Source organism: Dasypus novemcinctus, chromosome 7 (genome assembly GCF_030445035.2).
Source record: "Dasypus novemcinctus isolate mDasNov1 chromosome 7, mDasNov1.1.hap2, whole genome shotgun sequence".
Classification (NCBI taxonomy): domain Eukaryota; kingdom Metazoa; phylum Chordata; class Mammalia; order Cingulata; family Dasypodidae; genus Dasypus; species Dasypus novemcinctus.
Window position 1 is genome coordinate 88,791,654 of NC_080679.1, and position 13,159 is coordinate 88,804,812.

The 13,159-nt window shown below is 38.2% G+C and overlaps 1 protein-coding gene across 8 annotated transcripts in view; it reads left to right on the forward strand.

Moving 5' to 3' along the window:
• Window positions 1-5,955: 5,955 nt before the first annotated feature.
• The window catches only part of RBMS1 (RNA binding motif single stranded interacting protein 1), a 225,903-nt gene continuing 218,699 nt past the window's right edge, over window positions 5,956-13,159 (forward strand). For 4 of the 8 annotated variants that reach the window (XM_058300789.2, XM_058300794.2, XM_058300795.2 and 1 more), the window contains exon 1: window positions 5,995-6,553. In XM_058300789.2, the coding sequence (XP_058156772.1) occupies window positions 6,479-6,553 (75 nt within the window). In that variant the 5' untranslated portion in view covers window positions 5,995-6,478. Of the gene's footprint in view, window positions 6,554-13,159 lie in introns of all 8 variants that reach the window. The other 4 variants (XM_071216373.1, XM_058300787.2, XM_058300786.2 and 1 more) reach the window with 3 other exon arrangements.

The window sequence follows — 13,159 nt, forward strand, 5'->3', positions numbered from 1 at the left end:
TAATCATACAATATAACCACTCGTTTCCTTTTCATCTACGTTCTTATTTGTTTAACCCTCTAAGTACTCTATAAAATATATGTCATAGCAAAAACTCTGTTGGCTTTCTGTTTAAGTGTTCAGTAGTTCAGTAAGTGTCTTTTAGACAGCGTCTAGTTGCCTTGTATGGAAGCAGGGTGCTCACCAATCAGTAATTCTGCAGGTTCTGCAGGAAGTTATTCTCATGAATCTAAATCTATTTCCAGTTCACCAATGCCCAGGCACAGCAGTTTTCTGTGTCAAAATTTTATCCTTCCATTATTTCAATATTCCCAGACAGATGTACACAGGCATTAAACAACATTCATTTGTTTCATTCACTTCTGATTAACTTTAATTAAATATGTGTATCTTTGGTTATAAGAGAGTCAAATTAGAGATCTTGGGACAGGACAGCTCCTGCCTCAAGGTCTTTAATTTCCTACTTCCTCTGTAGGGACTCAACCTCACTGTGGCAGATTGATTTATATATCCCAGAAAAACATGTTCTTAACCTTAATCCTGTTCCTGTGGATGTGAATCCATTGTAAATAGAACCTTTTGAAGATGTTATTTTTAGTTAAGGTGTGGCCAACTAAATCAGGATGGGTCTTAAACCTATTACTGGAAGTATTACAAAAGAGTCATGGGGAAGAGCTGGCAGCTGGAAGTCAGTGGAACCTGGAAGAGAAAGGAGAGGCCATCACCATGTGATGGGAAAGCCAAGGAAGTCATAATGCTACCAACCCTGGGAGGAGGAAGCAAGCCTTTCAGCGTCTGAAACCGTGAGATAATATATTCCCAGTGTTTAAGCCAACCGATCATGGGCTATTTGTCAAAGCAGCTGGAAAACTAAGGCCTCAGCTTTCACCCCACACAATGTTCTTATGGCTGTCATGTTCTCATTCATTATGTCTCCTCCAAGAGTTTTCCCCTGATCACTCTATGTAAAATTCCTACCCCTAAGCCCCACAAGGTTACGCTCCTTCCATTATCTTGTTGCTTTCTTCACAAGACATTCTCACCCTTTATCATTGTTCTGTCTCTCTCGCACTAGATCATAAGCTTCATGGAGACAGACACCTTGTCTTCTGTGTCCCTGGTCCTGCACATGAAGGGTATTTCTTAAATGTTAGTGAAGGCATGAATGTAAAACCTCTCTTGGAGAGGTTTAATGCTCTCCTAAAGGCCAGTGGTTTATGCTCTCCCAAAGGCCATCTTGACATACATTTCATTTAGAATCTTTCATGAGTTCCTTCCCCAAAGCATGACAAATATGCAAAATGCCTTTTTAAGGATTTGTTATTATTTTTAAGTTAGTTTTTAAAGCACAAACTGACCTGGGGTTCTTAGAGAAATGACTGATACAGGTCTGGGTTTGAAATGTACAACAAGAGCCTGGGACATCTTATCATGCTAGAAAGCAAAGAAGCTATCAAAACACTACGGAGCGGGGCGAGGGGGTTGTGGATATAGCTCAGGTTGTTGAACACCTGCTTCCCATCCATGTCTGAGGTCCTGAGTTCATTTGCTGGTACCTAAAAAAAATTTTTTTAAGTATTGGAATCAGGAAAAAAAGACACAGGAGCCAACAAGAAAGGTTACCACTGGTCAAAGATGAGGCAATTTGAGCATCAACAAGAATACATAACTGCTATAAACTGAAACAGATAAAATAAATAAAAATCCGTGAGTTCAGATATTCCTTAAAGATTATTAGGTTTCCAGTTTTCTATGGTACCAATGCATTCTGGAAATTGGGAAATGGGGCACATTGTCATGCCTTTCCTATGCTAATGGTATATTAAAGGTTAAGCAAAGAGTTGAAGAGAAAAAGTTCTTCATTATGCATCTCTTGATGTGATGTGCATCTCCTCACATCCATGTATTTAGCACCACTTTGAAGTATTCTTTGCCCAAAAAAGTGAACCGGCATCTAAACTAGCCTCTAGAGGTTGCAATCAGCCATGTGGGGATCTATAGGATGAGTGGCTTGGTTTCTTTAACAAATAAATATCAATTTAAAAAGTGGGTTGGGGAACAGTTACATATTTTAAAATGGCTTAAAAAACTTATTAGCCAATTTCAGAGAATGGACACTGTTTCATCCTGATTCAAACAAACCAACTACAAAAAGCTACTTTGACACAATCATTGAAAAATGAACAAGAACTGGTTATTAGCTGATATTAACAAATTACTGTTAATTTTTTAGGTGTGATAATGGTATTGTGGTTATGTTTTTAAAAGGCTCTTATTTGTTAGAGATGCATACTAAAATAGTTATAGGTAAAATGATACTATTTTTGGGGTTTGATTTAAAATACTCCAGGAAAATAAAAAGTGCATGTGTGTGTGTGTGGTGTGTATGTGTATAACAAGAATGGCAAAATGATGATAAGTGTTGAAACAGAGGGGTCATTATTCTATTCTCACTGCTATTGTGTTAGAAAATTATCAAAACAAGTTTAAAAAGCTGGTTTTTGTTTAAACGTGTTTTATTGTAAAATAAACATACAAAAGAGTCTTTGATACACTTAAAGTATTGAAATATATTCCTGTGTATTAATAACCCAGAGCAAAACATATTAATAGAAATCTCTTGGGATCCCTCCCTGATCAATTCATCTTCTTCCTCAGAAATAATCACTACTCTGAATTTGTGTTATTATTCCTTTGTTTCCCTTTCCGGTGTTTACTCCTCATATACCTATTCTTTTTCTTCTTTTTAATTTGAGGAGTTGTGAGTTAACAAAACAATCATGCATACCGTACAAGATTTTCATACATCACCTCACCAGCAACACCTTACATTGTTGTGACACATTTGCTACAGATGATGAAAGAACATCATCATAATATTGGTTATCTATAGTCCATAGCTTTTATTTGGTGTATTTTCCCACAAACCATTCTATTATTAACACCATATATTAGTATTGTATATTTGTTATAGTTTATGAGAGGACGTTCTTATGGTTGTACTGTTAACCACAGTCCATCATTCACCAGGGGGTTCACTGTGCTATAGGGTCCCCTGCTTTTTACAATCCAGCCAAAGCATATACTCTGGCTTTCAGTTTCATCAGAGCTGTGCTGTCATCAGTTCAGTCCATTTCAGAACGTTTTCATTACTCCAAAGGAAAACTTCCATCCCCTCTTTTACCACCCCATTATTGACCCTTAGCATTGACATAGTACCTTCTTTGTCATTGCTGTAAAAGCAATACAATATTACTGTTAACTATAGTCTATATGTTACATTAGTTATATTTTACCTCCATGGGTCTCCCATATTCTTAATTATTCTTAATACCTTGTAATAGAAGAATGTTATTATATTTGTACTAAAATACTGCTTTTTTTTTTTTGGTTTTTGAATTCCATACAAATTGAATCATGTTTTATGTATTCTGTTGACTTGCTTCTTTTGTTCGACATCAGCATGGAACTGATTCAAGTTGATGCTCTTAACGATTGTTTATTCATTTCATTCCTGCAAAGTGTTCTATGGCATGCATATACCACAATTTTTTATCCATTCTACGGTTGATAGACATTTAGTTTCAGTGTATTATGAACAATGCTGCTATAAACATTCCTGTACATTTCTCTTAGTGCACTTACAGAAGAGTTTCTCTAGGGTATATACCTACAAGTTGAAGTACTGAGTCATAGTATACATTCAAATACAACTGGATAATGCCAAACTGTTTTCTTAAGTGGTGACTGTACCAATTTACTCTTCCTCCAGGAAGCAATGTTTTCAAGATTTCCCCCTCAGAGTTTCACCTACTCTTAATATTTTCAGAGTTCTTAATTTCTGCCAATCAGGTGAGTGTGAGCTGGTTTCTTATTATTTTAATTTTCATTTCTCTTATTACTCATGAGTATTAGCATCTTTTAATATGTGCTCAGGTATTTGTGCTTCTTCCTCTGTGAAATGCCCATTTGTTTCTTTCACTCATTTTCTAACAGTTTCTCTTTTTCTTAACGATTCCAAGGACTTTTTGATATATTCTCCATATTAATCTGTTGTGCAGTTATATGTATTATAGAAAACTATTTTGTGGCCTGTTTTTTCACTCTATATAATTCTTCAATGAATTAATTTTCTTAATTTTAATGTCAAAATTATCAATCTTGTACTTTAGATAATCTGATTTAAAAAATCTTCCCCTACTGTGAGGTCATAAAGATATTCCCCTATATTTTCTTCTAAAAGCTTATAGGTTTGTTTTTCACTTTAGGTCTTCAATTTGTATAAAATGTGTTTGTGTTTTTCCTTTTAGTATGATGTGAGTCAGTGTTCCAATTTTTTTAAAAAATGTGGATAGCCAATTGATCCATAATCATTTAAAGAACAGCTCAGTTTTTCTCCACTGCTTTGTACTACCAACTCAGTCATAAATCAAGTTTCTACATATGTGTAGGTCTGCTAATGGGCTCTCTAAAACAGTATGAATTTTCATCATCCAGAGAAACCAGTAAATAAAACAGTTTGTGGTAATTTCACTTCTCACCTAGAACTTCTGAGATAGTTCTCAATTTATTTTTCTTCCTTCAGTCCTCCAAACCATCATTCCTAGTCCTCCTCACTTCCTAAAACACAAGTTAATTCATGTCAGTTCTCTACTAAAAAACATTAAAGGTTCCCACAATATAAGGAACTGTTCTGTCTGTCATCCATCCGTCTGGCATGATTTGTCCCCTGGCACATCTAAAATGTTCTCATATGAACTTACTTTGTTTTGGCAAACATGAATGACCTAGATGTTTGTCTGAATCATATAAAGACAATATGGGTTTTGGTTCACTATTTCATTGTTTTAAAGTATCATACTAAACCTTTAAAAATGTAATCATGTAAAAACATAACTAACAAAATAAGGCATTTGATTTGTTTGATTTACCTTGTTCTAAGAAAACAGACTCAGAAAACCCATATGACAAAAGAAAGTAATCAGTGTCTGTTTAACAACAAATGAATGCTATCACATTTTATTAGATGTGCAAGGACCTCAATTTGGGGATGCTTTCTTACATATTCTATTTGTACATTTTGGTTTTATCTCCTTTTGAGTTAGAATATAAGTTTTCTGCAGGAAGCTTCAGGGACCAATTAATTCCATGAAATTATATCCAGTTATGTAGTGAACTGAAACACTGCTCGTCTGGGGCTGTCTAGATCTGCGACAATTAGGAGATGGAAAGAGGCAGAAAAAGAGAGATTGATTTTCTATGTCACTGAAGCACACTGCAACAATATGCCAGCATGACTTTCAAAATGGCCTTAAAATATTCCAAACTCAGGGAGTTTCCTTGCTCCTGAGTGGGAGTTGACAGACTGTCTGGCAGTATTAGAAAGAAGCAAAGAAAAGCTGATGTCTACATTGTGTCCTCTAATAATAACATTCTGCCTCTTTGCGGCATCTCCCCCTTAGAAAGATTCGTCTGTTTGTTGGGAATGTGTGTGCGCTTTGCTTCCCCTTACGCAGGGGCATGATTTCACCTCTCACATCTGGGAAAACCAAACCGAAGGACACTAACTAACCCTCCCAAGGTCACCTAGAAAATTAGTATTGGGGCCTGGGGGTTGAGGCGGCGGGGCGGAACCCAGGTGTCCTAACTACACAGCTTTGTGGTTGTGCACTAAATCATTTTCCTTTCCTTGCGAAAAAAAAATCCTTTGGGCAGGGGAAGTGAGAGATTAATCAGATTTCCTCCTCTTTCCGCTTACGGACAGAAAAACTCATGAAAGCAAAAGAGGTGTCCACTCTGCAGTTCTTAAGCTCGGTCCCAAAAAAGCGCACACTTCCCCCACCACCACCCCACCCTCGACACAAAGCGATCTGAGCTCCCAGGGCGGAAGCCTGTCCAACCGCGAGCCGGGGAGGTGAGGAGTGGTTAAAACTCAGCCTTCACCTCCAGCCGGTCCCGGGCTCGGCGGCGCCCAAGCCCCGCCCCGCCGCCCTTCCCCCAAGGCCTCAGCTCGCCAGCCCCTCTCCCCTCTCCCCTCGGGCTCACCCACCCCAGATGCCGCCTGGCACCGAGCGCAGCCGCCGCAGCAGCACTTTCCACTTGTATTGATCACCTCCCAGCCCCGCTCAGCCTGCTTGCCCGAGCGGAGGCGGCCAGCGCGCCAGCCCTTTGCAGCCCCGGAGCATTCGGGCCCCGGGAGGAAACTCCTTGGGAGCGCGCTGTCCGGGGTGCCCTCTGCATTCTGCAGTGTCTTTCTCTCTGCCTGGGAGGAGGAGGAGGAGGAGTGAGGAGGAGGAGGAGGAGGAGGAGGAGAAGGAGGAGGACGTCTGGTTCGGGTTGGGAGGTGGAGCAGCGGCAGCAGCAGCAGGCGCCGCCGCCGAGGCAGCCGCCGCCGCCGGAAAGGGAGAGGCAGGAGAGATCGAGACTTGGAAACCCCAAAGTGTCCGCGACCCTGCACGGCAGGCTCCCGTCCAGCTTCATGGGCAAAGTGTGGAAACAGCAGATGTACCCTCAGTACGCCACCTACTACTACCCCCAGTATCTTCAAGCGAAGGTAAAGGCGCTGGGAGGAGGGGGTGGGAAGCCGGATTGGGGGCGCGGGCGCAGCGAGCCCCGGAGCCTCGGCCAGGCGCCCTGCGCGCTGCGCTGCTGCCGCCACCCGCCGAGTCGGAGGGAGGTTGCTAAGTATAGCTCGGCCTGGGCAGAGTCCGGCTGCGCGCCGTGCGGCGGCTCCTCGCGGAGCGGAGTGCGGGGATCCGGTTACGGCGAGCCGCCCGGGGAGAGACTAGACAGGAAAGAGCCGCCAGCCCCTTCCTGGCCGGGGAGGCGGGGAGGGTCGCGGAGCCGAGCGGCGCCCTTCGCCGAGCGCTGGCTGGTGGGTCGCTGACTCCTGGCGCCCGCGGCAGGGTCGGCTGGCGGCGCGGATTTCCGACACTCCCCAGGGCCTAACCCAGCAAGCAGGAACTCCTGGTTTTCCTCTAAGTGGCGTGGAGCCTGCTGCCCCCGCCAGGGATGCCCCTCAACCCCTCGCGCGCGCGAAGGCTGGGGCACCAGAGGGGACGGGATGTTTTCCTCCCCGCCCCTGGCCCTGCGCGCCCGCCCCTCGCCTCTGATCTTTGTGCGGTGTGGCACTTAACCTGGTTACTGATTTCTACTTTTACGCTGGTGTTTTGGGTAGAAAAGTGGCCAAAGTTCACTCAGCGTTCATTGATGTCCCTTTAATGTTCTCTGTAGCTTTTGCAAAGGAGGGACAATGGACAGATTTCAGTGCAGAGAAGTGACTTTGTATTTACTTAAACACACACACATATACACAACACACCTTAAATGTTTACCACAGATCGATTTCCAATGGTGATTTCTCAAAAGTGGCCTTGTCACTCTCTTAGGTAGCATAACTGTAGCTGATGACATGTAGCTATACAAATTACTGCTGCCTTCTAGGGACCGTGGGTACTTTATTAGTGGACCTCTCTTATTTTTAAAATAAGAATTCGATGTCTCCTGAACTAAAAAAAAAAGATGAGTCTATAAAGAGTGGGGGTTTTACTGCTTTGGAAGCTTTGACACCTTGGGAGAGCAGAAGTTGGATGCACCAACCATCTCCAGCAGTTAGCATCTCCTTCCACAACTCCAGGGTGCCCTTCTAGATCACAAAAGGATTGTATGGATGGAGAGTCTGAACTTTTTTGGGGGAAGCTCATCATGCCTTGGTCTGGTACAAAGAATCTCTGGGTCAACCTCGATAAGCTTTTCTTCCTTAGAATGTGTCTGGCCCATATTGATATATACCTACGACATAGCTCTGTATTCATCTATGTAAAAAGGACAGTTGTCAGTATCCATCCAGATCAGAAATTTTCTGGCATTTGACGGCCTTATTTTCACACACACCTCTGTTCTCATTATACTTTGTGTGGCTCCAAAGCAGCAAGGTGGTAACAGCAAAGATCATTCTTCATTTCTGTGTAATTCTCACGTATTTGTTTTCGGGGAATTGAAGGACATGCTAGTTTTTGTGAGATACATTGTAAATATTTGTTGTTTAAAAATTTTTTTTGTGGTGTAATAAAGGTGTCATATATGTTTAATGCACTAGTTTAAATTATGCAACATGGCGTACCTAAGGGACAGCCCATTCAACACTTAACTATATGAATAATAAATATATACACTCAGGTGGAGAATTAAAAAATATTTCTACAGGCACATTTACCTTAGTGATTTTTATGTACCATTAGTAAGTTAGAAACCAACTACATAACATTTAATATAGCTAATGCAGTGCCACTTGGCTTTTTTTGCCCCGTAAATAATTGAAGAGAGAGACAAACAGCTAGAGCCTGCTGTAGTAATTAGGGTCGGATCCCGAAAGCTTTAGGGCCCATTTTCTGAAAGAGTGCTTCCTGCATAAAGTATTTAATATTGATTAGTGTTACAGTAAATGGCATTCTCAAAGCATATCTTGCTGTTCTACTGTGAAATCTGAAATACCATTACTCCGAATCCCTTTGTTTCAGGAGAAAGGTGCACCCACTCATTTGACCTACATAACATGGTGTTAAAGTTTGGTAATTAAATCTGAATTCCCTATTGTAAAAGTGTCTTGATTGGATCTCAGAGAGGGGCATCTCCTAAAAATGTAAAGTGACTAGATGCAGGTTTTTAGGTAAACACAGTTTGGACGGCAAACCGCCCCCTCCCCTTTTTTCTCCCTCAAGTACCTGTTGGTTTCATAGTAGTGGTGTGAGTCATTAAAAAAATAAAGACTTGGTTTGATTTGCAGTTAGTTTAAAAACTAGTGTTACCTACTCTGCGTAAAGAGTTAATCAACTCTCAGAATCTGTTGTGTACAGCAGTGACCCTCGCCTGTGCGTACGTGTGCCTGTGTGTGCGTCCGCACATGCGCCTGCACGCGTCTTTTAATCCTCCTGAAATATGGAATAGAAAACATCAATCTGTTTAAAGTACAGTGGTCTGTTTGCAAGTCAGGGTTGTTTTAAAACTTCTGTTTGGGAACTGTTAAAAACCGAGCAATGGCATAGTTGTTTTTAAAATGATGTTTAAATTAAACTTGTGATCAAGAGAGATGATGTGATTGTTTTAAAGTGAGAAGGATTAAATGGATATGATTTCTTTTCTTCAGAAGGAAGAGATGATACCAATTAAAATGGTACTTGAAAATGAGTTTTGCTACTATACTTTATAAAGTTAACTTGTCAGATTATTCTTCTTGTGTTAATGATCCAATCAGAGTCTCTTTTGGCAACTTTACTTTGCAATTTTCCCCTAAGAACATAGTTACTTCTGTATTTTATTAACAAACAGTAACATCTAAGAACTGTGACTATTCTGATGTGCATTGACAGAAAGAGAAAGTCATTAGAAAAAGCAGTAAATCTGCATTAAATGCTACGTAGATTTGAGGGTGTTATGGAAGGGCAGTACACCCATGGGTATGAAGGAGATGATGTAATTTTCATAATATCTGAAGTGTAGAGTAACATAAATTTCAAGTAACATGATTTTACAAGCCTCTTGGTTTTTCTGTATTTCTTGTTCAGGGTGGTCTTATCACAGCAGGTTCTCTTTATCATCTGACACATTCATTCTGAGATGTAGTTTGATGTAACTTTGTAATCATAAGCAAAGATTGTTCTGAAAAATTTTTGAATTTTTAAAATGAATCATGCTGTATTACGAAAAATTAAATTTGGTATCCACTTTTCAGCTACATAGAAATAATTCTGATAATTAAAATATTTTAATTAAATATTTGCATATACATATTTTCAGCCAATATCTGTATTAATATCACATATTGTAAAGGCAGCCCTTGAATTCATGTTCTGCTTATTTCAGAGATACTACAATATACACTACTGCCAATGCATATATGCAAATATTTATGTGGATTGAAATACTTATTCTATTTCTTTTGAAGAAAGGTAAATACAAAATTATTTACATGATGAGTTAGCTAGCTAGTTTGAGACATTTGTAATCCTTATTCACAAATTTATCAAGTATATTTTCTATGAAATATACCATATTGTAAGCTTGATTTTTAAATTTTTATGTGTACAGCAATATTGTTTTCTACATTGTTTTGTTTTAAAGCCATTTTTGTATACGTTTATGTTAAAGAACATAGCTGAATCTAGCTTCAACAGCTGAAAAATAATGAGTGATTATAATTCGAGATTCCATTAATAAAGGTTACTAAAACAAGATGGTTTCCCTGAATCGGATTTTGGCATGTAATAACATTTCGTTTAATTCCTTAACTCTAGTTTAGTGGTTGCTAAGTGAATATTGAGTCAAACAATCTGTTTCTCCAGGGATCAGGGGGCAAAAATTTGATATGTGAAACAACTGAGTATAATAATGTAGACTGGAATTACAAAGATGTACTATTAAGAAATGGTTGCTTTGTATCTTAAGAAGTAACTTCATTTATGAGGTGAATAAAGTTTTCTTATAAATAGTAATATAATATTGCAATATTTTACATTGATTAAAAAACCTTATTTTTTCAGGTAAGTGGGATATTGTGGCTATCTAGAAGTGTTGTTGGAAGACTCAAGGTCATGAAAATGTTAAAATTAAGATGCATTATAATGCAATATTGTAGCACCCTTCCTTTTGGATAGCTATTTCTTTTGAATTTCCCATCAAGTACTTTTTAAAAATTATTATTATATTAGGAGCCAAATCTCATGCAACTAGAGGGGAAGAGGAAAAGAAAACTGAAAAAGTAACTAGGTATGCCTTAAATGTATGGCAATTTTGGCTTTGAATATAAATTCAAATGTGGGCAATATCCATGTAATAGACTTTCAAGGAAAAATTTTAAAAACTTTACTGATAAATTTCTCTAACTTTATATTTTGCTTAATGGTTTATTGAAACTTTAAAATTACTCCAACTTAATGGATATTGAAATGTTAAATTATGGTTCTTTTTGTTAAAGGCAAAGGGATCTTTCCTTTTCTTTTCACTAAAGTAGGAGTTGCCAGAAAAGAAAATAGTTTTGTTTTGTTTTTTTCCTATATCTGCTTAACCAATAAAAAGCATGTGAGGAAGATCTAGAATGGAGGGATAAATACTTGGTGAAAAATGACATGAACACTTAAAAATCACTTAATCTGTTTAAGGGTGAGGAATTTCTTGTCTTGGTTTTCCTTGGATGTGGGGTTAACTAAAGTTTGTTTTTTTTCCAAGCATGGTATCCTTATCCCACTGAAAGTGTGTCTTCAAAGGATATCAGCACCTCCCTAGTTCATTGTTTGATTTTAAGAACAGTAGGTGCTAAATAAATGCTTGGTAGTGTACTATTGTTATTCAGAATAAATTCTTATAAAGGTTTTTTTTCAGACTGGAAATCCACAAATACAATAATGTAGCGTAATTTTCTAATGAGATCTCAATATGGTTTGATTTGTGTTTTGATTTATTTTGTTTCTAAAATGAAAACTTTCAAATATTTTATGAACTGAGAAGGATAAATCATGTATCAGTTGGTCAGTATGTCATTTATGGAATAAAAAGTGTCTTTTCTTGCAATGTTTTTTTTTTTTTAAATGATGGGTGCCAGAGAAAAATCTTATACTATTATATTGGGGGTAAAATGCCAACCTTGTTGAATTTGGTGACTCAGTCTGTCTTTGTCTCTTATCAGCTGCCCCCACCATCACAACCCAAACATTTCCCTGCTGAATTTTTGAGAAAATCACCTTTTCAGTGTATTTCAGACTTGGTAAAGACATTTATTCACTGAATGGATAGTAACTAAAATATAAACTAGGATTGGAGTGTTTAGGGTTATAGTTATCTCTTACTAACTTTTGCATAAGCCTAAATATGACATTTAACCATCTAGCCTTTAAATTGGGAGAATATAGTTATTTTCCCATTCACTGGGATATTGTAGGAATAATCAGGAATATATCAAGTGCTCTTAAGTGGAAGCACTTTATTCAATGTAAACTTGCCTATTGTAAAGAAAGTGCAGTAATGGTAGGTCAATGACTTAAATTCAGTACCATAATGTTGAGTATGAAATCAAGCCATACATTAAAAGTATGAACAGTGAACTTGAGGATTTTACATGGAATAAAATGAAATAATTCTGGTTTCTCTGCTGTATCATTTAAATCAATAAATAATAAGACCTGATGGAACTTGTCTGTGTCTTCATAAAACGCAACACTTGGATGACACAGACATTTATGATACTGAGCAAAATGTCTTCTTGGAACCATGTGTCAAGCACCCACACAAATTTGATAGTGGAAACTAAACATTTGATAATAGAAACTAAACATTTCTTAAGATGATACTTATAAAGGGAAAAGTGTAAAGGGGACGTTGACAGCTCAGCTAACAACAAACTGAACATGGATCTTCTATAATGTAATTCATTCTTTTCCTTAATTCCATCTAGTCTCCTTAACAAAAGTCTATGAATATTTTATTTTTTCAAACGAGTACTGACTAGAAAATAAACGTGTCCAAGATGATAAGGAAGACAAAAAGAAGAGGACAAGAAATTAACAACTAGACCTCCTAGGGGAGAAAAACTAATGTCTTTTAGCTCATTCTTAATTCTTAAATGGATATATTTTGTTATTTTTAGAGGATGGATAATACTCTTCTGAATGATGAATATGAAAAGCTAGATTGTAAAAGAGAGATTAGTTGCTGAAATGAAGAGTTAACTTGCTTATAAATCCAGGAGTGTAGTGGATGGTTTCCTACACTGACTGTAACATCTGTGCTCTGGAATTAGGTTAAGGTTTACGCTGATAGCTTGTTGGAAAAATGCTGAGGCTCATGAAGGGCTAAAACATTAGCCAATTGATCATATTTACAGAGTGACTGCAGTACACACTTGTCTGCACTTGACATTGGGAAAGCTTAGGAGGTGAAATATCTGGTCTCTGTTCTCTAGCACCTCACAAACTATCATGGAAGACAGAATAGACACAATGCAAGAAATAAACAAAGAATATTTACCCAACAGTAAAATCTGGAAGGCAGCAAAACAATCAAGAGTCCAAATGTCATAGAAAGCACTATGATAAATTTGGGATTAGAAACTTTGCTATGCATTTTGTGAGAAAAAGTGAAGAGCTTAAAAGCTATAATAAACATAGAA